General features: G+C 49.1%; 8 protein-coding genes across 8 annotated transcripts; 5 read left to right on the forward strand and 3 right to left on the reverse strand.

The window, feature by feature from the left end:
* Positions 1-220: 220 nt before the first annotated feature.
* L228DRAFT_215166 (kinase-like protein) lies at positions 221-1,207 on the forward strand (the record flags this gene model as incomplete). The annotated part of the gene is made up of 1 exon (XM_018330064.1): positions 221-1,207. The coding sequence occupies one exon, from the start codon at positions 221-223 to the stop codon at positions 1,205-1,207; it is 987 nt and encodes a 328-aa protein (XP_018184695.1).
* Positions 1,208-2,772: 1,565 nt separating this feature from the next.
* L228DRAFT_241819 (hypothetical protein) lies at positions 2,773-3,894 on the forward strand (the record flags this gene model as incomplete). The annotated part of the gene is made up of 1 exon (XM_018331360.1): positions 2,773-3,894. One exon carries the CDS (start codon positions 2,773-2,775, stop codon positions 3,892-3,894), a length of 1,122 nt encoding a protein of 373 aa, XP_018184696.1.
* Positions 3,895-5,316: 1,422 nt separating this feature from the next.
* On the forward strand, positions 5,317-7,218 carry L228DRAFT_271402 (DUF1766-domain-containing protein; the record flags this gene model as incomplete). The annotated part of the gene is made up of 1 exon (XM_018335528.1): positions 5,317-7,218. One exon carries the CDS (start codon positions 5,317-5,319, stop codon positions 7,216-7,218), a length of 1,902 nt encoding a protein of 633 aa, XP_018184697.1.
* An 838-nt stretch (positions 7,219-8,056) lies between these two features.
* On the reverse strand, positions 8,057-10,681 carry L228DRAFT_251237 (alpha-actin-like proteinin). The gene is made up of 6 exons (XM_018333513.1): positions 10,445-10,681; positions 10,311-10,377; positions 9,883-10,235; positions 9,199-9,825; positions 8,521-9,133; positions 8,057-8,361 (listed from the first exon to the last, which is right to left on the reverse strand). The coding sequence occupies exons 1-6, from the start codon at positions 10,498-10,500 to the stop codon at positions 8,134-8,136; spliced, it is 1,944 nt and encodes a 647-aa protein (XP_018184698.1). The 5' UTR covers positions 10,501-10,681; the 3' UTR covers positions 8,057-8,133.
* A 289-nt stretch (positions 10,682-10,970) lies between these two features.
* Positions 10,971-14,352, reverse strand: L228DRAFT_234343 (DNase I-like protein; the record flags this gene model as incomplete). Its single annotated transcript, XM_018330663.1, has 2 exons — positions 10,971-13,172; positions 13,281-14,352. 2 exons carry the CDS (start codon positions 14,350-14,352, stop codon positions 11,152-11,154), a joined length of 3,093 nt encoding a protein of 1,030 aa, XP_018184699.1. The 3' UTR covers positions 10,971-11,151.
* Positions 14,353-14,869: 517 nt separating this feature from the next.
* On the forward strand, positions 14,870-15,739 carry L228DRAFT_241823 (PH domain-like protein; the record flags this gene model as incomplete). The annotated part of the gene is made up of 1 exon (XM_018331361.1): positions 14,870-15,739. The coding sequence occupies one exon, from the start codon at positions 14,870-14,872 to the stop codon at positions 15,737-15,739; it is 870 nt and encodes a 289-aa protein (XP_018184700.1).
* Positions 15,740-15,860: 121 nt separating this feature from the next.
* L228DRAFT_251239 (hypothetical protein) lies at positions 15,861-17,589 on the reverse strand. The gene is made up of 4 exons (XM_018333514.1): positions 16,873-17,589; positions 16,587-16,765; positions 16,218-16,471; positions 15,861-16,139 (listed from the first exon to the last, which is right to left on the reverse strand). Exons 1-4 carry the CDS (start codon positions 17,542-17,544, stop codon positions 16,000-16,002), a joined length of 1,245 nt encoding a protein of 414 aa, XP_018184701.1. The 5' UTR covers positions 17,545-17,589; the 3' UTR covers positions 15,861-15,999.
* A 1,919-nt stretch (positions 17,590-19,508) lies between these two features.
* On the forward strand, positions 19,509-22,480 carry L228DRAFT_271406 (Pkinase-domain-containing protein; the record flags this gene model as incomplete). Its single annotated transcript, XM_018335529.1, has 4 exons — positions 19,509-19,528; positions 19,686-21,855; positions 21,915-22,014; positions 22,068-22,480. The coding sequence occupies 4 exons, from the start codon at positions 19,509-19,511 to the stop codon at positions 22,478-22,480; spliced, it is 2,703 nt and encodes a 900-aa protein (XP_018184702.1).
* Between the last annotated feature and the right edge of the window lie 1,630 nt (positions 22,481-24,110).

The raw sequence follows: 24,110 nt of genomic DNA on the forward strand, positions 1-24,110 counted from the left end.
CCTGTAATTGTCTCGGGAGGTACACTATAGTAGTACAGGTGCAAACCTCAATAACAACCCCTCGCATTGCCTTGGCTACTTTTTCTTTCACACGTAGTAAATATAAACCCAAGCTGGGTGCCAAACTTCAATTTCAATTTCCTCTTGGTATTTGTCGCTTGCGTCAAAGAGTCACCTCGAGATTATCCCCTTCAGAGCCAACCCCCCTCTATCAGCAACGATGGGCCAATCACTCAACGATCCCTTTACTCAGGAAATTGAGCGGCTGAGAGTCGATTATGAGAGAAAAAGAGAGCAATCTAACTTGGGTTCTGCTGGTGGCCGACAGATAGTCGATCTCAGTATCGACTTGGATGATGGTGTGTTGTGCTACACGTATTGGTACGAGCACCAGTGCATCCGGCTTGCTGATATTCCTGGCACCCTTTCGGGGGATATCCTGCGCCTACACCAAAACCTCCCCAGCTCAGTCGACAACGGAGACCACGAAATAATTGGTGACGATATACGCCTCCTCAAAAATGTGCCACCACTTCCAGAGCTAGACGACGACTCTGAGGATCTTGATACAGTTCTTACATCACTCCCAATCGTGTGCAAAGTTGATGCCAGCCGACATTTTGTCAAAAAGGGCAAATATAAGAGTGAGATTGAGAATCTGCTCAAATGCCAAGGTGGATCCTGCCCAGGAGTGCCCATATCGTCTCACATCATTCAACTGCTGGGAAAGTCGCCAGAGGGCATGTTGGTTTTTGACAAATTCGTGCCCCGATACTTCATCTTGGGGTCCATTTATCCACTTTCTGTCTACAAGGATTGGATTTTGCAGATAATTTCTGGAATGAAGCAGCTTCATTCCCTTGGGATTGTTCATCGCGATCTACGCATTGACAATGTTGTCTTCTCCTCTGACAAATCTCGTGTGCTCATCTGTGATCTCGAGAGTCGTTGGGGAAATCATCTGGCTCCAGAGGTTTCTCGGGGGCCAGTGTTGGACGCTGGCTGGACTGAGAGATCGGACATATATGACCTGGGATATCTTATAAAGGGCTTGGTATATGGAAACTCTCCAGTGACATTTGCAGTAGAGTGGCCTGTTCCTCCGACTCTGGCAGCTGTTGTGGAGGCTTGTACTTGCGAAAGACCTGAAGAGCGCCCCAGTTTGGATGATATTTATGCTATGGTTGACAAGATCAAGACTACTTAACAATGTGAATGTTGAAATGGGTAAGCATGTATAGAATAGTAAGTAATTAAATTGAATACGCAAGACTTCGCCCGCTGCCAATATTCAGTCTGGAATAAAAGGCACGATGGTCTAGAAGGATAGCGGACAGAGAGCTTGAGCACCCTCGCTAAATTACAGTTAAGCCTTTGAGAACAAGTTAGAGTGAAATATCCGTACGTCAGTCAATCGCGTCAAATGATAATACGCATTTTGGAAACAGAAGAGGCAGAGAACTGCCGTCATTCTAATTTACTATTTTTGCGCAGCATCATTTGAAAGTCTGCGCCGTGGCTAGAGAAGGATCGTCAGGGACCGACCAAGGGGAGAGGTGCGCGTCCCGCGTTCAGCCACTCGAATTTGGTTGACAATGTGGGGATTCGCCACGCCCCAACCACGCAATTATCCTGACCAGCTGGTTGGTCCCTCGGTCAACTGGCCAAGGTTTTGAGACTTGAGCGGTCAGGGACAGCTCAGATGATGAAAAAGAAGATGGAAACCATTTCTCCTCGATAACAAGCTCACAATTTTTTCCATCCTTTGTGTTGACTTTTACTGCACAGAGACCAAACGGGACTTATTCTCAATCTTTACCGTGGAACGCTTGAACTGTCATTTCTACGCACTTTTCCTCTTCAGGTTGCGGACATCCACATTATTCCGCGCCATAGCGGAACGATCGAGTCGCGCGTCCACGGTTCCAACGCGCTTCCCGCATCTACGGAAACAGGAAGGGGCAAAGGGGTGCAGGAAGTCCCTGAACCAGAAAGGCGGTCCACGCGCACATTCTTTCTCACCGCCCGTACTTTTATCATTCCAGAAAGAGAGAAATACGCTGCGGTCCTTGCTTCGGGAAGAGAGAAAATCTGAAACTGCAACAAAAAGACTCGATACCGGAGTTACTTTTTGTCTGCGCAATTGCCTCTGGTCACAGTCTCTCCTGGTGACCCACATCGTTGCCGTACGTGCTCGACACGAGACACACCGACTCGAAGCTTGAGGCAATGCTGGAATCCGCCATTTTATCGCCCTCGCTTCCACGGGCTGCTCCTTCCCACCGCCCATGCGATAACGGGCTTGAGGATATAGTTCTGGCCACCCCTGCACCGGCCGCGAGGCTTGCACCCAGACCTTCTCGCCCCGGCCCAAATTTCCACCACCACCAACACCACTCGTCGGACCCTTCACCGCAAACTTGGCGTGCGCCAGGACCCGTACTGATCTCTTCGTCTGCGAATACACGACTTTTTGACAACAATAACCACAACAAACAAGCGCAATCTTTTTGTCGCGACTTTGAGATCCCACCACTGCTCACTCGCGGAACATCATTTGGCGGCCTTCCTTGCTCAGACTCGACACGGCAACGCGCACAGCCGTCTTCTGATTTTATACCGACGCTGACGGGCGACACCGCTGGAGTAATTAAAGTTGAAGATAGAGGCGGAAAACTGAACGAGTGGTTCAAGGGTTCTTCAGCGCCAATCAATTTCGGCATTAAAACCGCGACAACAACGACTGCCGGGTCAACTTTAAATCCTTCGAAAATGGAGTCATCAGCGACTTCCGAGAAACACTCCTCGAGACCGTACGCACACAAGAGATCCTCGACTCTTCAATCCATCAGTTCGTTCCTTGGTGGCGGCGCCGGCAACTCCAAAAGAGAGTCCGCATCACCGCGTGCGGCACTTGCATCCATCCCAGCACCAGCCGACGACGAATTTCTTAATCTCGATATCAATACTGCCTTATTCCCCAATGGGTCTTCCGACCCCGCTGCATCACCACACGCCTTTCGCGACCTGGTTTCCAATGCCGAAGCAACCATCCTACGGATCCAAACTGCGTACAAGCTCCGCACCATGGCCTTGCACGATATTTCGGCTGAGAAGAGCGCACAAGCCGACGAACTCGAAGAGTCACAAACCCGAGCTCGTCATCTCAAGATGCAGCTCGACGACCTCTCCGCCAAAGTATCCGAGCAGGAGAGGACCATGAAGGAACTAGCCGAGGAGCTCTCTGCCGAGCGGCAACGCCGTTACGAGGAAGAGGAAGCGCGCAAGCGTACGATAACACTCGTCAAGAAGCCCGCGAGCATTCCCATGGACGGCGGCGATAACAACGACAACAAGACACTTGCTGCAACAAAGCGCATTTCCCGCGCCAGCGACTCTGGCTTTGAATCAGAAGACGAGAGTTGCGCAGAGAGCGTTTTCTCACGAGTACATGATCGTGCGGATGCTGCTTCCCCGGCCGGCACAATGTTTACGTCTGCATCGGGTTTGACATCTCCAGTGGAATTAGTATCCTCGTCTGCTCCTTTTCCATTATTTTCCTCCTCGTCTCCCAGTGTACAGAAGCCGCCGAACGAACACGCAGAGGATAAGCCAGATGATCCGTCAGTCACACCAACCCAACGATCATCCATACCGCCCCAGCGCTCGTCGGCGTTTCAGAAGATGCTCAGAGGCATTGGCGCAACGTCCATGGCCAAGGCAGCCGAGGCGGGTCTCGGTGGCTGCGCGAACTGTAGAGGCGAAGATGCGTCAATGGCGTGGAATATCGTTGGCCATTTGCGCGAAGAAAATGCCGAGTTGAATACTCGTGTGGGGCAACTCGAGGGCGCCGTGGAGAATTGTTTAGATATCGTCAAGGGATTGCATGTTTAGTGTCGTAGTCAGGGTTTTATGACGGCACCGCGTTGTTTATGATCAACTTACTTGGCTTCTTCGATTTATAGCGCTTATACCTCGAGGTACTTGGGCTTAGGCGCCTTTAAGGTTCTAAGTGTGAAATGTTTCGACTCAACAGCGAAGGAAAGGTGTTTGGTTTGCGGTCCAAGGATTATTGTTGTATGATGGACATGAAAAGTTTACTGGAGTTTTCTATAGATTTATTTGCGCTTCTAGATTTTATTTTGAGCTTCTAGATTTTATATTTTATCTGGACGTTTCTTAGTTTAAGGAGAATATCCATTGTCTTTTTTTTTTCTTCATCTTCATCTTCTTCTTCTTCTTCTACTCGGGGGCGGGGCAAAGTTCATACTAAGTCTCTCTTCTTCTCACACTGAGCTTATACCATTTATCCGCCCACTCTATCTTACTATGAACATTATATTTCTTTCCCCCCCCCTCTTTATTCTCCATTCCCTAGGCTTTGGTTTCATCGTCCTACATAGTAAATTAAGCTTATACACCCCTCGCCCCGAGCAGCTCTCGTTCGGCTGGCCCGCTGTAAATACCATTCCGCACGTGTAAATACTAACCCATACCCCTGTCATCCAGCCGCCCAGCCACCAACACAGCCACATCAACACATCAACATGACATCTCCATTGACTACGGTGTATGCCTTCATGTACTCCGTACGGAGCAGATCTCGGTCTTTTACGTAGTACGATGACTCCAGAATCCCAAGGTAATATCATTACTTGCAAGGATGAATTGAACGTTTTGTCTTCTTGCTGGGTATTTATTTTCGGAACACAACTGCAGAGTACTCCGGGCTAGACTGAGTTGCTGATGTCAACGCGAATAACGCGTCGGTGTACGGAGTAGCGCACGGTGACCTGTTTCACCATACCGAAAGAGGAGGCGGTGAATGCCAACATGCTCAGCCCCATCGTCATTGACGTCTTCTTCTTCATTCGATGACTGGGATTTCTGGGAGTATTCTACTTGAGGGTGTGATTTTGCGGTGTGTGTTTGGTAGTTGTTTAATGCGCCGAAGATTGAAGTTTGAGCGTTTACTTTGTGCGAGGTTGGCATCCTGAGCTCTCATACAGTTTTATCTATTTGAGCGTTGTGCTTTTGAACTCGAAGGCCAATATCTTATTGCCCGTTTTTTGGTTTTGCGGATGCGACTCAATATCGTACGAGATATACAGACACATAAGGCTTCAAAGAATTGTTTATTTCTGCATTTTCCGGCATATTTCCAGCGCGGCATTGCTCTTCTTGATATCTTTACTGGCATTGCATATTCGATTTGTACGCCCGCACTCAGACTACTGATTGGCACTATTGGCTACGTCTTTACGCCCGCACTCAGACTACGGAGAGCTTACCTGGATCTGCCCGTTCATATCCAGCATGCCATTTATACCACACACTCCCGAATCGCTGCTCTCACTTGCGCGCTCCGACTCGAAAAACCCAGCGACAACATGCCGGGGAATTACATCGAATGGACGACCATGCCGGCGCTCACTAGCCGCGTCCTCGACGCCGGGACAAAAGAATGGATCCGTGTCGCCAGGCCGTGGCACGAGTCCAGGTGCAAAGGGATCCAGCAACGAGAAAAATCTCAGCAAGGGCGTCTTGGCAGTGCTATCGAACGGCACTGGCAATGGCGTTGATGCCGAAGACGTCGCGGCATTCTTTTGCTGGCAGCACAAAGATCAAGCCGCACAGTACGCGCAGCGTCTTGCAGAGACGTACGGATCTCAGACACGTCCTGGCAAAAAGCCAGGCAAGCATGCTTCTTCTTATTCTGCAGCAAACGGGAATAAACCGCCCAAGATGGTCCCAGTTCACCAGCGCACGAGCATAGATACGTTGATTGAGCGAATCCATGGCGTGGATATCAGCGATGGCGGCGCGCATCGGCCGCAGACAAACGGAACTCAGAATCATCACCAGCGACCGAGTAAATCTTTGTCCTCTTCTTGGGAAAAACCAAGTACTTCTAGACCACCGCGACCTTCAAATTCAGCCAATACGCAAAACAATGCCCATCGACCTTCGAAACCTCAATCCCACGGCTTGTTGTCAATTCTATGCTGCATCTTATCAGACAAACACTACGACGAACCTGCACCAAGACCCAGCTCACGGCCCAGCTCACGACCGCATCAACCTCAAAACCAGAACCATCATGCCCCAACAAGCAAGCCTCCGCAACCACAGCACTACCACACCAAGCCATCACACTCATCCCACCCCCCGCGGCCTGACATCCAACACATGCCCTCCTCTCAAACCGAGCACTACCTGTCCTTTATCCCGCGCACTCTCCCCCCGCAAACGGCATCTTTACTTCTCAGCGAAATCGCAAAACCCATTTCCCCAAACGACGAAGACGGGTACATCTACATTTTCTGGCTCACAAACGGAGAGTCCCATACTCCTAGTGGTGCAGCAGCCCAGGGTCCTGCTCAGTCCCGAAGAAAAGCTCAACAGTCGGCAAAAACAATCCTTCTTAAAATCGGCCGCGCGAAAAACGTTCATCGCCGCATGAACGAGTGGTCCCGACAATGCAACTACGATCTCACGCTTGTGCGATACTATCCGTATGTTCCTACCACTGGGTCTGCGGATTTACTTCCTCCTCCGTCTTTTCCTCCGTCATCTTCCCGATCCATGTCTCGCTCGGATCCAGGCCTGTCGTCTGCTCCTCGTCACAATCCCGATCACGATCACGACCCTTATTCCTATCCATATCCTTATACACCTACCCCATCAGGGCAAGTCAATCCGTCTGATCCGTCGTCACTATTCGCCCCTCTCTTTTCGGTGAATACTCCATACGCGTCCCCTGCTTCCTCGCCTTACTATCCTCCCCCTCATTCTTCTCCGTACTTTTCTCCCTCTCCTTACCCCCCATCCTCGAACATTCCAAGCTCGTCCCCGTCTTTCGCCGCCTACAACACCTCTCCCTATACCTCCCCTCCTCCTCCTCCGCCGCCGCCGCCAGACGGCCCCCTAGAACGAAGCTACGTCGACGCAACATCCTCCTCCCCTTCCGCCACCGCGAATGCCCTGTCCTCTGGCACTTCCACTTCCAATTCCAATAAAGTCCCACACGCACACCGCGTCGAGCGGCTGATCCACATCGAGCTCGGGGCCCAGCGCGTCACGAACCGCGGCGCGTGCGCACAATGCGGGCGCGAGCACCGCGAGTGGTTCGAAGTCGAGGCGTCGCGGGACGGACTGAGGCGCGTGGATGAGGTGATACGGCGGTGGGTGCGGTGGGCGGAGGGTACGGTGGCTTAGTATTAGTAGTAGTGTTATTATTATTACTGTTACCAGAATTATTATTGTTAGTATTAGTATTAGTATTATTATTGTTATTAGTATTAGTATTATCATTATCATATAGTCACTTCTGATGGTGGTGTTTTGTTGCTAGTATTTTATCATTATCATATAGTCACTGCTGGCATTGTTGTTTTCGTTATTCTTCATTGTTGCTGGTATTTTATCACCCTCTTGTACATCATCACCATCATCTTCATCACTATTACCATTACACCAAAAGGGAGAGAGCGTTACTTTTGTAGCGGTCGTCGCCGTCGTCATCGTCGTCGTGGTGTTTTTCACTTCATCATCAACGAGACCAAGATCCAACGCCCAGAGATCCTAGTAATCCAGTATCTACGTGCCTAGCACGAACGGCTCTAGAGATACAAAATAATTAAAAAAAAAAAAATAAACAAAAATAAAAATAAGGATAAACAATGAAGAAATAGTACTCTATCAACCTATCCGAAACACTTAGTCTTCAAAGATCACTGCATGGAAATAAATACAAAATACACGAGGTATCTTACTATTCAAGTGTTTAATGTCAATGTATGAATATAAACGTAAATATAAATGTAAATGCAAATGCCAAAGAAAAAGGAAAGAAAGGAATATAATGAGATGTTATAAAAAAGGAGAGGGGAAAAAAAGAATGTAATGGGATGTTATAAGAAAGAAGGGAAAAAAAAGTAGAGAATGTAATGAAATGTAGAAAAAAAGAAAATAAAATATAGTAAACACCAATAAAAAAGAAAAAAGAGAAATAATAAATGCTTATAAAGAAGAAGGAACAAAAGAGGAATACATTCTGTGATCAAATTTGTAATCCTCTACCACAGAAATATAATCATCTGACACTATAGCCTATACAACAGACTCGATAAATCACGGCTCATTTCCACCGCCATCATCGTTACTACCGCCGCCCCAGCGCCCATTTCGCTCCGCTTCTTGCTTTGTATATCGCTGCATAAACCTGACATAGTCGTATTTTGGCAGTTCCCTGTCGACTTGGAGATCTGGGCCGTGGTGTTCGGGCATAGACCGGACGAGGTCTTCGATGAGTTCGTCGGGGATGAGTGAATGGCGGAGATCGACTTCGGTGACGTATGGCTATTTGATGAGTTAGTATGGGTTTTGAGGATAGATGATAAAAACCCCCTGGGACCGAATAGAAGAAAGGAAATGAAAGGAAAAAAAAAAGGGTTAAATAACGACAAGAAAAGGTAAGGGAAGCAGGAAAGAAGGGAGGGAAAGAGGGAAAAAACGAACCTTTCCGTCTGCGACCTCCTGGAATGACTGAAAGACTTGCTCGGCTGTATTCTGGTCCTCTGTAACAGAGACCATGAAATGGATAAACTGCTCAAACGTGACATAGTCTTTCCCTTCGCTCGTCTCTTTAAACTTTTGATGCATTTCGTCTTCGTCATATACTAATCCGAGACTGGCCAGGGCGGCAGAAAACTCGAGTTCTTGCAGCGAATTGCTCAGATCGCGATCAAAATGGCGAAACACCGACTCAAACTCTTCGAGCTGGATTGGCGTAAGGTTCGTCATGTTTCTTGCTACCATTTGATTTTCGAGAAAGGAAAGCTTCTTGGCAACGCTCGACTTGACTAGTCCCAGCTCGTACTCGAGTTCGTCGTAAGTATATGTGGTGAAATCGTTTTCTTCAATGTTTGCCTCTTGACATTGGCGATCCAGCGCTTCAATGGTTTTGAGGAATGCATCCAACGGTGGGAGATTGGCGGAGAGGCGCTGACAATGTCGGAGCTGGTCTTCGACATCGCCCTCCAAACCGGAAATGGCGAGGGAAAGTGTATTAAGAGTAAGTGCAAAATCGTTTGCCCTGTCGGCAAATGAGCGGCGGAGGGCATTCTTAATGCTGAGGATCAGTTAGTTTTACGATACGGTAAACTAAAACGCTGATGTATTATGCCCGCTACTTACTCTCTGATCGTCTCATTAATGACCTTACTCCGTGCTCGCTCGTCGTGTGTCAGCCCCGTCCATGCCTGATCTAGCACTTCTAATCGTAACTCCGGCGGCGGAATGTAATCCCTCAACCGATACGTGCTCATCTTTGTCCGAATGTTTCCAAGCAGGCCGACAAGCTCCGTCTTCTCCGCCACCCAGCTGCGCTTCTGATTCCGCTTGTATTTTGTAAACTCGATAGCTTGGGCTTTGGCGTCGGCATATGTCCCTTTGAATGTCGCTTCCTCCCACTGCTTCCGTTGCTCCTCGATTTGTCGTAGCAGCTCGCGCATCCGTCGCTCAAACGAATTCTGCATTTCCCACGCGCCCTGCATGTTCATGACAAACTTCTCGACACGTCGGCCGGCATTCTCAACTCGCTCCATTTGCGAAAAGGCGTGGAACCAGTATGCAATGTAGGTCATGAGGGATCGCTCATCAGGTTTCGCAACGTCGCACACGTCCTCGACATCGAGCAAGTCTGGAATACCAATCTCTTGCGACGCAATCTCAAAAGCAAGCTTCATGTTCCCTCGGTGGTCTTTCTTGTTGAGGCTGTCGTAGTCGATGAGATCCGGCCGGTGGATATCCAAAAGCGCGCAGCTGCAAAACAGTCAACATCTGAGTTCTATGTCGTCAGTTCCCAAAATCTCAACTCACAATGCCAGTCCATCATTCCAGCTGGACGAAAAGTCTCTGACTTCAACCTCTTCGTAGCATGCCGTCTTGCGCTGACACCACAAGAGCAGACCCTCTTTGGCGGTCATACCCTCCTCGTTGATATCGCTAATGGTGAAGCGCAGAATCAACGTCCAGATCAGACCGAGTATAATCTTGCGGTTCCCATCCACGACGTCTTCCGCACCAATGTTGGTCATCTGGATACCTCGAGACTTGATAAAGTCCAATGCCTTGTTCACGTTTTCGAATCGCTGCACGCGGAGTTTCGGTTTCGAGGCATATCGGCCGAGTGATTCGTTTCCGAGAATCTCAAGCAGGTGGATCAAAATTACCTATACGTGTTGAGAGTTTCTTGTGAGCTTGTTGCGAGAGGCACGCCGAACAGGGTTGGCCGGAGGGCTGCTTACTCCATCAGAAAGGTCCTTGACCAGGTCGTTGATTGCAAGGTCTCGAGCCTTGATCTTATTGTTCAGCCTTTCCAAAGCCGTTAGCACACCACAATTCTAGGCAGGCTTCATTTGAGATGTCAAAAATTCTTTACCATTTGGTAAAGGTCTTCTGTTGCACAGTGACCCATTGCTGCTCTAACAACGCCATCTCGGCCCAGGGCGCATGTGCCCGCTAACAATCAAATGCGGATAACGACGAGCTAGGCAATGCCAATATACAGATACAGGATTGGGGCGTGGGCGATATTTGCGGAATAGAAGATCAGATTGAAACTCGGATAAGATTCAAAAGGTGGCGGTGATAGTCAGACTATTTTGGAGGGGCAAGTTTCGGGCGGTGTATGGGGTTTGTTTTCAGTCAGAAGGACTTGCGGGAGGGGAGGAGGGATGTGTGTTCGCCAGCCTTCTACTCCGTACACCACCCGTTGTTTTTCCCTTTATCCTCACCAAGAGCCCGGCCACCGCCTTTGTTCCTGCCCAACCGAAAACTTTACACGATTTGATTGGCTCGGAAGCCGGGAGCTAAGCCGAATGTCATCACTGTCACGTGAAAGACCCCTGAACGATCGGAGCCAATCCTAGATAGGAATCATCACAACACGTCCGATAAGATTCGTTGGTCGCCAGTCTCAGCTCCACAATATATAACAACGGTAGGATATATCGATTTCAACTGTCTTGGGTATCTATATACAACACACCAAAAAATGCATCCATCTAGGGTGCCAAACGCCTGTGTTTCGTTATATCGTCATCGTCATCGTCATCGTCGACATTGTAAACCTGAGACCGCTCTCCCTTAGTTGCCGTGTCCCCATTTCTCCCACAAGAACAATTGTAAAATGTACTGTGCCCTGTCTTGACTGGCCTTGCGCTCTTTGTCACGAAAGGTCGAAGGAAATCGAACCATTGCGGCGGCCATGATTTCCGCAAACTTGCCATCGACCTGCATTCGTCGACTTACTGCCGGGTCCTGGCTGCTGACAGTTCGAGACCGAGCACGTGACCGCTGCGACCCTTGGCTTTCCATTGACGCTCGTGCTTCTGATGCCGATTGTTGATTCTGCACTGGAGCAACTTCGTTGGCAACATAAGAGAGCATATGAATGAGAAAAGTAAAGGCAATACTATGCGATGGGGCTGCGGACAGCACATCCATTACCCAAGTCCGTTCATCCTCCCCACTATGTGGCGTCTTCGCCCTTTCCTGAGCCAAGATGCCTCGCTCGAGCTCACCCCAAAGGCTTTCTGTAATGATGCCGTCGTTGAGACTCTGAAGAAAGGCAACCAATGTCTCCGAAAGTGCCTCAAGCCGATCGATTGACGTTACCTCTGGCTCAAATAATGATTGAAAAGGCGTGTCCGTATCGAGACCTTCACGAGCAGCCACGGTTAGGCCTTCGCGATAGGTACCGGGCGCAAGGGTCCAGCTTTCGGGCGCAAAGGGCCATCCCGGATGCATCTCCCAGGGAGGGTGCTGCTGTGCATCCGCGGTCATGCCCCATTCTGCTAGAGTTCGGCCCGTGAGCTCCTCTATGGCTTCGGTCAGCCGGAACAACTCCCTAGGAGCCGACCACTTTACCCCTTGTTCACGATCTGCTTTACTGCCAGAACCCTCGGGCTTCTGATGTTGCAGTCTGCGGATACCACCTTCCGGAACCCGAACCAACTTGTCGAGAGACCTCGCGAAACTCGATTGCTGCCAGTTGCCACGAATAGCTAGAAAATGATCTCGGCCGTCCTTAACTCGTAGTACCAGCACGTCATCAATGCTCTGCTTGCCATCATTGAATTCGCGAACCATGTCAATGTGATCGACATTCAATTCAAGCACTGCATTTGCCACGTCTCCCGGCTCAAGGGTATACTGCTTTATGGCGTTTTCAATACTGTTGTCTTTATCGCTTGGCCGATCAAATTGCACTCGCAGCCATCGCGGCGAAATCGAACTCGGCTTTCCTGGCTCGACAGGACGATCCACAAAGCCAAATGTCGCTGGTACTCGACCAGTGTTGGCAATTGTGACGGTCCGGATCTTTGTCTGACCATATCGCACGTCGCCAAAATCTACGCCTTCAAAGGGCTGTGAGTTATCATTATCCTTCTTCTTTGGGCTGTCCTGATCCAGATGGTGATCACAGACGACAGTGATACAGGGCCGCCCTTCATTCTCGGCCCTGTCCAGCTCACGTGCTACCTCTTGCGTTATTCTTGCCTTGAGCTCAGGCACGACGGCATCATAGGTCAGCGCAAAGACAGCATCCAGTGGCTTATGGTCTGAGGACAGGACACGCTGATGAGTAACATAATGTTCGAGGTGTATCTTGTCTTCGAAACCTTCTTTTGTGATGACCGTTTCTCCATCATCAGCAGCATCTTCCTCTTCATTGTACTCATCGTACTCCTCTGGGGCACCATCGGTGTCTGGGTTGTACTCAAACAAAACTTCCTCATCATTCTGAGCGACTTTATCAAGCCCTCTTGCCTTCATTTCTTCGTCCTTCTTCTTCGCTTCCTCCTCCTCCTCCACCTTCTTTTCGTATTCTAGCTTCGCACGGCGTGTACGATAAAGAATACGGTCACACCAGCTGGGACCTCTTCTCTTCTCGCTCGAGTCAAAAAGTCCTACGCTTCCAACGTCGTACTTGTATGTCGGAAGAAATGTGATTGGTCCCTCTTGCCAACCATCATGAAAGGCCTTCCGCTCTTTCTGCTGCTGATGAAGTTCATCATGGGGTAGGAGAGAATCCAAGGTTGTTTGCAAAGATGTAGGATCAGACATGCTGTCCAACAACTCGGGCGGACATAGAGTATCAGTATCTGAAGACGATGAAGAGGATGAGCTCGATTCATCGCCCGAGCCGCTGCCAACAGCGGTTGTTGAAGAACCAGTCGAGCCGGAAGATGCACGGTCTGCCTTCTTTGTACGCTTCTCAGCAATTTTCCGTTCCTTTTCGATCTGTTTCTCAATCTTTTGCTCTGCCTGGCTCCCAATGTCGTATTCATTCCTCGTATGGAGCATTAAGAGTCTCCGAACATCCTCCGCTGGCACACCTTCGATTCGATAATTGAGGTCACCAAACCAAAAGGCAAAATCCTCCTGGCCGATCCCTTCGCCAAAGTCTTGCGTCACGCCCGTGCTATCTGTCACAGGATCAAACTTGGTTCGACTTGTGATTTGAGATACATCCCAGTTCCGCCTTTCCACGCTACCCTTTTCCGCCCCTGCAGACAAATGGCAATTGATAAATACGAGGCGAGTGGTTTCGCCCAGTATTATGCGAACAGTGACGGCCCCTTTGTTGCCCATATATCCCATCAAGCCGGTTCCAACACTTGTAGTACTAACTGAGCCAACCGTAGGAGCAATTTTGGGGGAGGCGTAGACGAGCAGCAGAAGCCCGATCAGCTGTTGTTCAGCCACCAGAGTGTAGCCTGCGGGCAGGGCAGCGGACATTGCCTCCTTCCATTTTTTTGCAACGCTAGAATCTGTATATGGTCGTAACGCTTCTGTCGCCGATGATATATCGACAATTTCTTGCAGTCCTACAGCGTAAAGGCCTATCTCGTCTCCGGCCAGGACTGATCCGGGATCATTCTTAGGGATGGTAGGTTCCTTTTTGGTGGCGCGCCACTCTTGCCGTTCAACAGATTCAATCTTTTCCTGAGCGCCAGATCCATCGACTACTTCAGAATGTGGCAGGACATTGGAGTCAATTTTCATTCCCGCTAACGATTCGGAGACGCCTTTGCCACCCACGAACCAACCGGCGATATCCTTCTCTGTACCCGGTTTAGACGCGACATTCCAGCTTCCGACTTTGATGCGGATATCGTGCTGGCGAGTGAATTCTGATTTGCGCGCATGAACAGCCTGCGACAGTGAATAATGTGCGCTGATTGGTTTGAATTGATCTGGCTGATCAATTGCGGGGAATGCCCCTGGTAATTCCTGGGAATCAAGGGTCGGTGACCTCGTAGAGTCTCGGCTGTTCGACATATCGTGGCGATAGTCAGGTATACCAAAGTCTCCTGGTTCTCACCGTGATGCGACTCGTAATGTCAAGATTTGCGGCGCACAGAGTGAAGAAGCATCGATGACGTAGTAGAGTTATTTGAGCTCGAATGTTGATTTGGCGAGCAAATTGCGAGGGAATCTTATATCATTTTGCGCACTGCATGCAGTGACTCAGAAAAAAAAAGTATATAGAAGATTGTTCAAAGCAGCTGAATGCAAAATATAGAGCAGATGCTCCAGGTTGAGTCTTGCCAAGGAAGGAACGACGAGGGGCGTTGGGTCTCATCTGGGAACGCCGATGGATTGGTGGGGGGTCTCAATCTGATTAGATCGGTGCTAAATCTAATCTGTGATAAGACAATCAAACTCCCCAGTGACGCACCAAACCAACCCTTCGACCTGAACAGAGACCTGAGCTTCAACAACCCTTCCTGACAAGACACCTTCCTGCAACACCACGACTGCAATCTACATCTTCCTTATACATGACTTTGCCGAGATGACGCCTCGACGCGTGGAAAATCGTCGCCACAAATCTCACAACTCCATCAACCCTTCCGATTATGAATCAGACTTCAACAATCTTTCAGACGTCCCCTCGGCGCCAGTCCCTAGCCGGACCAACGCCGAGCTCAATCTCTCGGTGATCCGTCGTCATAACCCTGATGTCATCAATATTCTCTCAATTGCTTCATATGCCGTTGTGTACTTGTTCTCCCCAACTGCACTGCAATGGGAGAAGAGCGGGATCGAGGGTACGCTCTTCGTCTGTCAACTTGCATCGAGCAATATCGGAGCCGAGCGATATGCCGTGGTAGTGCTCAACCGCCGGGGGCTGGAAAACTTCTACACTGAGCTTCTTGAGGGCAGCGACGTCGAGATTACGGAGGAATATGTCATCTTGCGTGTCACGAACGAAGGAGGAGATCCTCATGCTTACGGGCTATGGATATTCTCAGAACCACCGCCGTCCTCTACCGCGAATACGCGGGCTCTTAATGCGCAGATCATTCGGGATTGTGCTGTGCAGGCAGAAACAAGCAGAAAACTCGCAAAGGAGGTGTGGGAAAGTGAGAACCAGAAGCCGATTCAGCCGGAGCTGATTCACGAAAGTGCTCCAATGGGCCGCCAATTTTCGTTACAGCAGCTTTTTGGCCAGCAGCGAGAACAGGATAGCGGATGGAGTGTCAAGGCGCATAGCCCAGTTTCTACGGGCGCACCGCAATTCATGTCAAATCCGGATACGGATTTCTTTCACAGTGCAAAACGACATGGTATGCCTCAGGCGCCGCCACCAGAGCAAGGAAAAGATGTCTTGGCAGAGCTGTTTCGCAAGGCCGGGGAAGGTTATCGGCAGAGCGTTCTGTAGAGCATCATGTGCCTTATGGCAAAGCAGTTGCATAGCTTGGCGTTGATTGGTCCCTCTAGTTGTCGCTGGATTTGATACCCGCGTTCCGGTCTGACCGGAACCTCCAAAACCTTAGCATACCTAGGTAGCTCCCGCATGGTAGTAGCTGCTCCATAGCTACTCCTTCTGCGTTGAGGACATATTGTCATCAAATCTCTATTCATTATTTCGTTACCGAATACAGACAAGACCAAATTGTGTGAATTATCATCAGTGAGCATCTATAAGTACAGCCACGAGCGAGATACCATCCATGGTGCCTCGATATTTTCTTCATCGGGCGGCAGGGCCGCCTTTTGTTCGTCTCGAATGATTGCCTCTATAAAAGCCTTGACTTTTTCCGCAACCAGAGAGCTGTGTCCTGTGTGTTCAAACCAGTTTCAGCGGCTTGAGTCTTACAATGATGGAGCAGGCTAGCGGTCGAGGCGGTAAGACTTACTTATAGGGAAACTATGCGGTATACCATCTTCATCGATCATCATCTTCGGCCATTGCCTATCCCCCCTGGCCGAATTCGCCGCTCGAGCAGCAATTAAATCATCCCGCGTATGGTCTGCGACCCAATGATCATTCTGGCCAAAATAGAAGACTAATCGAGCCGGATCTCTTTCGGCTCCTGGGACGGAAGCGCCCCATACGTCTGCATCCCATCTATCTTCAGTGATCTCATTCATTTCGTCCCTAGACATGTGTCTACAATGCGTATCAGCCTTCTCTCCTTGCTTGTGAATACGTTCCAGTGGTCTCGAGCTTTAATACAAAGAAAATGAACTTTCACAATGAAAAAGATGTAGAGGACGGAACGTACAGAGCTTCTCGAACGCCAGCCGGGCTACATAGGAACTCGAGAGTAGTCCGAGCCGCATCCTTGGGAAATCCGGTAGCGAGCTTCACAAAAATATACAAGATAGAGTGCGGGATGAGCCAACTCAGCAGCCGGACAAATAGATCCGCAAAAAGTGCAAAATATTGGAGTTGCAAAACCGACTTGATTGTGTTAGCTAGTCCAGATTTCACAGCCTCGTAAATTGAAGCAGGTCAAAAATGCTGAATATACAGCGCCTGGCTCATAAATAGTAAAAGGGATCACATACCCCGATCTTAACGCCGGACGGCGATTTGGCAATATGAGTTACTGTCGGAAATAGAAGAATGCCACCAACTATATCAATCCCAGCAGGCTGTGCGGCTTTGTGTCGACGAAGGATTTCTAGAAGAATATATGATCCTACGGAATGACCAACAAGGATGACTTTGAGAGGCGATTTTGATGCTTCAGGCAAATTAGAAGGACTAGATTGAGTAGATGGCTTAGACGATGACGTAGTAACACTTTCTGGAGCCGAAGATGAAGCTGCAGATATGGATGTGCTCTTTTGTTCCTGGGCATATGCCATTAATCTGCTCTCGACAAGTTCGATCACGCGCTTGAGGCTGTATGGTGGCTTGTCATGCTTCTGTGAATCTGATGTTTCTCTTCGACCCGGATTGGGCTGGCTTTGGCAGGGGAATGTTTCGAAGCCCGGAAGCGATGCACCAAAAACATGATGCCGGTTTTTCTTTGAGATATGAGCTTTAGATGAAGGAGAAGAAGGATCTGTGCTTCCAGAGAGTAGTTTGGATAATTCTGCAAGGAAGCCGTGGTAATACTTGATCAGACCGGGATTACCCGTGATGAAGAAGATGTGATATGTATGATTGTCGTCCTTGCCTGAGGTAGCGATCGGTGGTGGTTGATAGAAGAGCTCATTGGTGATCGTGGACATTGTTGTTGTTGGTGTTGATGTTGTTATTCTGGTGGCCATATCCCGTGACCGGAATGTGTGCGGGATCCTTTACAGATGGATGCATCACGACGATGAACATGTGAAGCGATTTTTGCAGTGTAGCCTACTCTGCCACCAAAAAAAATTAGACCCCCCTTATAATTCTTTTACGCTACTTTATCTTGAGAACTTCTATGTCTATTCAAATTTACATTACTATCCCTTGAAAGGATTTGTCCGTCATTTCTCACGGCGATTGACCGTTTAATATTGTGTGATACATCCTGTAATACGCTTGCTAGGGCATGACATGACGCCAAGTCGTCTCACACCTCGACCAAATATACCTTTCCACGCAAGTCAAACAATGCTCTCGATCTGACGCAAATAGTTTGAATACTAACTCCCATGAAGATGACCCGGATTGAATGATTTGTCTGAGAAGTTAGCGGGCCCCAGTGGCCTCGCGAAGTTCTACCCGTATCTCTTTGAGTGCGATGGAGATCGGATCAACTGTAACATCAGAGTTAGGGTTTACCTGTGAACTATGCGGCTCCGATACAGAAAAAAGAAGGGATTGGCGAGCAGTCGGAGCGCATGCTAGCGAAAATCGTGCTCGTGGTATCAATTCGATTGGGGTGCTAGAGTCAAGGGAAAGTTGTCAAGGTGGGGCTGTCGGGGCTCTTTTCAGCATGCAGCTCAGATTTCATGGATGCCGACAAACCACACTACCTGGTGCCAGCGAGGGTGGAGGAGGAGCCAATGATTGATAAGGAGTTGCTGCGGGTCCTCAGGTTGGAGCCTTCTGCGAAGCCCACCGTCTGAACCCCCTTTGCCTAGCAGTGTCCGGCGGTCGGGCTAGTCGACAGCCTAAACCATGGTTCTCACTTTTTAATCATCCTTGGGCGACAGCGTGAACTCGTCAGGGTCCACATCTCGGGCCCTTCGGCCCCTGCCGTCTAGCTGGGGAGAAGAGCATCCAAAAATCAAGCATCCACGATTTGCCTAGCGAACCACAGTCGGGAATAGCGTGCGGCAGAATGGTCGTCTATGGAATTAATGCAACCACAAGAACAACAATGGTGGAGAGAAAGTGAAGCAGACAGAGAATCCTTGGTGCTATCAAGACAATCTGTGGTCAGAACATACCCCATAAAAGGAGAAAATACCGTATCAGGGACCAACTAATAATGTAATGAATATTCGTGAGAGTTTGGGCCATTCAACTTCTCTTGCCAGGGACCTAATTTCAGGAAATTCTCACGACTGTAGGACATCCCTTAGATATAATACGCAAGACACTTTTTTTATTCTCTCGTTGGAAGTGCAAGACATTTGGTAATTGAATGGGATAGAGCGCATAAAAGGGGCAGTTTCTTAAGCGATTCAGTTAAAGTGGGCGGCTACGGCGGACTCAAGCGACCACCATTCTCCTCCACCAACCCACCACCCTCTTGTATCCTCAGCTTCTCCCCGTTTCTGTCTGCAAAAGAAGGCCTCTGTTGTTTGTCATTCACCTCTCAGGTGACGCTTGACGACGTTCACCTGTTTGTGTGAGCGACGTGTCTGCCAGCGACAGAGGAAATTAACTCGGTGAACGGCCTCATTCACCACGTCCCCACTTGGTTTGGCCTCACCCCAGGAGTGAAGACCTTCGACGATAGACGCGCAGTGGACAATACAAACCCCGCCCGCTCCCACTTTTTTCCTCTCCTGCTATCCACAGCTCATCACTTACCTCCGAACACGCCTTGTTCTCACAACAGCTTCACAAGGCCAAATCCCTTCAGGTTACTTTCCGAAGGTGAACAACGCAGTGAACCTTGCTTGTGCTTGTCTCCCACAAGCACGGCGCTCCAGGTGGCAGACTCCAAGATTGTCACACTTGTTGACAGACAATCGCTCTTGTGTTGAACAGAAATCTATTACCAATCCAAGCGGAGCTCACGTCTCTTCATGAAAAAATGGCTTCGTCACAGTCAAAGTAAGTCATCTGTTTAGCTTGCCTGTGCGGCCAAGCAGAACATATCCTAGAGGCTCTCGTTGATGGTTTCTTCACCACTGATCGAAGAAGACTGCCGATCGAAGTTGCACGACCGTCAGTAAGCTTGAGCAGATTGCTAATTGAGACGGCCATGCAGTATTTATTCTCCAGGGCAATTTATGAACCCAGGTCCTGCCCCTCGCCCTCCTGTCGATCGCCAACCTGCTCGCTTGAACTTTACTCCTTCTACTGCCAATGTGCGGGGCAACATGGCCAACTTGAACATTTCTTCCCCAGTGGCCCCGGCTTTGGGATATTCCTCTACCTTCCCCGTCGGTGGCTCGAGCACTTCTCTTCCGCTATCTAATACGCCATCAAATAACAGCGGCTTCGGCGGTGTGGCTATCGTCAAAGAAGGCCTTGCCAAGGTCAAAGAAGATGGAATAAGGGGTTTTTATTGGTCCACGAGAAAACTGATCCTCCGCGACAGCCAGCTGGATTTCCACAAAAATGAAACTTCTCCAAAGATTGCCTTTACCATCTCCCTCAGGGATGTGACAAGCGTCAATCGGAGCGAAACACTTAAGTTTGCATTCGAAATCAATCGCGTTGCAAATCCAGTAAACGGGACCCTCTCGCCAGTCGCGCTGCGTGACCTACCCCAGAAAACCGTCACTTGCCAGGTCTCCTCGGACGATGAAACGTACGATTGGATCGATGAGATATACAATCGGTGCCCAAGTATCGGTGGAGTCAGCCAGCCGACCAACTTTTCTCACCGCATTCACGTTGGCTTTGACCCCAAGTCGGGAGCTTTCGTGGGGCTGCCTGATGAATGGGAACGGTTACTGACTGCTTCAGCTATTACCAAAGAGGACTACCTGAAAAGCCCGCAGGCTGTCATTGAGGTCTTGGAATTCTACTCCAACATCAATGAGCGTGCACAGCACCCAGAGGAGTATGCCTCTTTGACACCAACCCCTCCAGTGCACGTTGGTAAGAACAAGCAGCTTGGGCATGGTGGTTCATCGCTCAATGTCGCTCCACCACGTCCGAGTCCCCAACCGGCTGGCAACGGTCAACCCGTTCGTGCGCCGCTGATGAGGTCAGACACGGAGCCACTGGCACCTGGCCATCGCAGACCGTCAGCGCCGGGCCCGCTGCAACATGCTACCTCGTTCAACGCAAACGACTATTCCGAAGAGGAGCGGCGTCGCATGATGGACGAAGAAGCGCGTCGAGTGAAAGAAATGCGAGAGAAGAAGGAGCAGCAACAGCGCGAGGCAGAGCTAGCTCAGAGACGGCGCGCCGAAGATGAGGAGTACAATGCATCTCTTCCTCAAACGCGGCAGCCGGGCGCTAAGCAGGAATTGATAATGATGGGTGGCGGAGGCGGCGGAGCAGGTTCCGCTTCTCCTGCTCGTTACAATCCCTCGAGGCCTGCGCCGGCTGCGCCAAAGAATTTGAATCCACAGCGACCGGCACCATCTGCACCGAACCCGGCTGGCACTGCGAATGCGGCAAACGCAAAGACGCCCCAGGGCCCGAAGAACTTGCCAACCGGCGCCGAAGCTAAAAAGTCTCCTTCTCCCGTTCGTGCTCCGGGAGATCATACGAGACAGCCCTCTCCTCGACCCTCAAAGCCGCAGACCAATGGCCAGACTCAGCCTTTTCCTCGACTTCCTGTCAATGTCAGCGGTAATTCCCAGCCAGCATCTCGTCTACCTACCCCGGTGCATGCTCCCAAGCCATTGAACGTGCCGCAAAAACAACCAGCAGGAGGAGCTTCACAACAATCTGCTGCTATTAAGCAAGCGGAGAGAGATCTTGAGAGAAAGGACCCTGCCCCACCGCGCGAGAAGGATGTTCGCATGTCAAGCATGACAGAGAATCAGGTCATGGACAAATTGCGGCAGGTGGTCTCGAAAGACAAGCCCTTGGACTCGTATTACAAGCAGAAAAAAATTGGTCAGGGTGCATCAGGATCTGTCTACGTTGCTCGTGTTCGTAGTGACGCGCCATCAAGAGCCGCACGTCAAGTCTTGAGGGATCATGCAGAGCATGGTCAGGCTGGATCTCGACCTCAGGTGGCCATCAAGCAAATGGACTTGCGTCACCAGCCTAGAAAGGAGCTGATTGTGAATGAAATCATTGTCATGAAAGATAGCAAAAACCCCAACATTGTCAACTTTATCGACGCGTTCCTTCAGGAGGAAGACAATGAACTGTGGGTTGTCATGGAGTACATGGAGGGTGGTTCGCTCACCGATGTTATCGACCACAATCCTCTCATAACCGAGCAGCAAATTGCAACCATTTGCCACGAGGTAATTCCCTTATTTACATTAGGGTCTATTTATGTCAAATGCTAACTCTCCTTTTTCAGACCTGCAAAGGCTTGGAGCATCTACATTCGCAGCACATCATCCACCGTGACATCAAGAGTGACAACGTCCTCTTGGATGCCCGAGGAAACGTTAAAATTAGTAAGCCTCCAAGTTACAGTTCTTTTTGTATTCCAAATGCTAATTCATTGCAGCCGACTTTGGTTTCTGCGCGAAGCTTACCGAGCAAAAGAGCAAGAGAGCTACGATGGTCGGCACGCCCTATTGGATGGCACCGGAGGTAGTCAAGCAAAAGGAATACGGTCCCAAGGTTGATATTTGGTCGCTCGGTATCATGGCCATTGAGATGATTGAGTCTGAGCCGCCATATCTCAACGAGGAGCCACTCAAAGCCTTGTTCCTTATCGCCACCAACGGTACTCCTCGACTCAAGAAACCCGACAAGCTCAGCAAAGAGCTCAAAGCATTCTTGTCCGTTTGTCTCTGTGTGGACGTGAAGAGCCGAGCTACTGCAACTGAGCTTCTCAATCACTCCTTCTTGCTTAGTGGTTGCTCTCCCGCATCCCTCGCCGACTTGTTGCGCTTCCGGAAGCAGGCTGGGCATTGAGTTGGGGTCATGGCGCGCCCTGTGTCCTCCTGCCCGGACCCCGCATTTTCCCTTTCCAACCTTTAGCTTTTATGGCGGTGTAGGACAAAAGCATGGCGCGGCATCTTGTGCTTTGTGAATTTGATCAGTAACGATTTCGGTCTTTCAATCTTGACTTGGTTAGGAGTCTGGTGTCACGTCTTGCTTACACGAAAGTCCATTTCGACAGTCTCGAGGCAGGAATGACAGTGGACGCATGGTACAGAAAAAATCGCTCAACCTCTACTTTCGAAACTTATTATCCCAAGCTTGCAGTATCCTACTAGGCAGCGAACGTTTGCCCACCTTGAAGTCGAATGTCATAGTACATGGCTTCAAGCACGCTGTCTAATATTTTTGCTCTCAGCTGACGACCACGGAGCATTACAAGTGTCAATCATTCGGATGACATCGCTTTGACACATGCATTTAGACCAGTTCAAGTCCATATTTCACGCTCTATGCATCTCGATTTCTCTTTTCGATCTGGCCAGAATCTTTAACATATGCATGGATAGAATCGGTCGGCCCCCTTCAAGGTCATCAAAACATTTCGAAAAGCACATATTCATCATTTATTCAAGCACTTTACGACGGCAAAATGACAATAACAGCATCCGTCAAGCATTTCTCAGGTTATCTTCGAGCGAGTCAATGCATCGGCTAGACTTTATCCGTTTCCGATAACAACTCCATCAAAGGAAGCAAGCATTTCAACTTTGTCTATCCTGTTGCACCTTCAAGAACATCAACGCAGAGCCTAAAGACGCCAAGCATCTACTGCACCACATTTGCGTGTTATCTACTTCTCAAGCCCTTAAAATAGCTGATACATTTGATCTTTTATCATTCTTTCTTTCTACTATTGTCGTCTCTTCGTCCCCTTTTTATTGTTTCACCTTTATTTTTAATCCTGACGACAGATTACGACACTTATCACGACCTGCTGTGGATTTTTATTTGTCTTCTCCTTTTCTAATTTTATTTCTTCACCTGCGTCGTCTTACCTTTTTATTGGGCATTTGCTCTTCCTCTTCATCTTTGTTCCGTTTCCCCTTCTACACTTTCCCCCTTCTCTTTTCTTTACAATACAAGTTTCACAATTTCTTAATCCTCTTAAATAGTTTACTTCTCTCTACTTCTTATCTTCCTTTTTTCCTCTTTATTCCACTTTCCCACCTTCCATTTCCACTCCAAAGCTCTTCTCTAGTTACTTTTTCTACGGTTAGGTCACGGAATTAAGGAATCAAAATAACAATTTTCACGTCTAATCATTCTATTAAACTGAATCATTGACATATGCGTGACGCTTGTATCTTGTCTCTTCGAGTTTCCTCTACCTTAGCCTCACTAGGCCTTATCCAGTCTCATCACGTCTCATCGAAGTTCATCTAGTCTCGTTTTTAACATTAGCCATTTCTCTTCACTTAATTCACTTAAGATCATTTATTAAGTATTTGACATGGACTCGCCGCTCGGAGACTAGAAGATCACCTGCATCTAGCTTCAAAGCGTCTCCTTTTTTTTTCTTTCTCTTTTTCTTTTCTTTTCTTTTCCTTTTCTTTTTTTTTTTTTTTTTTTTTTGTTTCCTTTCCCCCCTCCCACCCCCTTT

Source organism: Xylona heveae (assembly GCF_001619985.1).
Source record: "Xylona heveae TC161 unplaced genomic scaffold L228scaffold_14, whole genome shotgun sequence".
Classification (NCBI taxonomy): domain Eukaryota; kingdom Fungi; phylum Ascomycota; class Xylonomycetes; order Xylonales; family Xylonaceae; genus Xylona; species Xylona heveae.

What these genes read in the sequence shown, in the direction of transcription:
- L228DRAFT_251237 (XM_018333513.1), bottom strand. Translation starts at nt 10,500, where the DNA reads ATGGCGTTGTTAGAGCAGCAATGGGTCACTGTGCAACAGAAGACCTTT. An exon ending in TCAAGGACCTTTCTGATGGA is followed by an intron (nt 10,236 to 10,310) that starts GTAAGCAGCCCT and finishes CAACACGTATAG; the next exon opens with GTAATTTTGATCCACCTGCT. An exon ending in ATTAATGAGACGATCAGAGA is followed by an intron (nt 9,134 to 9,198) that starts GTAAGTAGCGGG and finishes ACTGATCCTCAG; the next exon opens with CATTAAGAATGCCCTCCGCC.
- L228DRAFT_251239 (XM_018333514.1), bottom strand. Translation starts at nt 17,544, where the DNA reads ATGTCCACGATCACCAATGAGCTCTTCTATCAACCACCACCGATCGCT. An exon ending in CGTCCGGCGTTAAGATCGGG is followed by an intron (nt 16,766 to 16,872) that starts GTATGTGATCCC and finishes AACACAATCAAG; the next exon opens with TCGGTTTTGCAACTCCAATA. An exon ending in ACCGCATAGTTTCCCTATAA is followed by an intron (nt 16,140 to 16,217) that starts GTAAGTCTTACC and finishes TTGAACACACAG; the next exon opens with GACACAGCTCTCTGGTTGCG.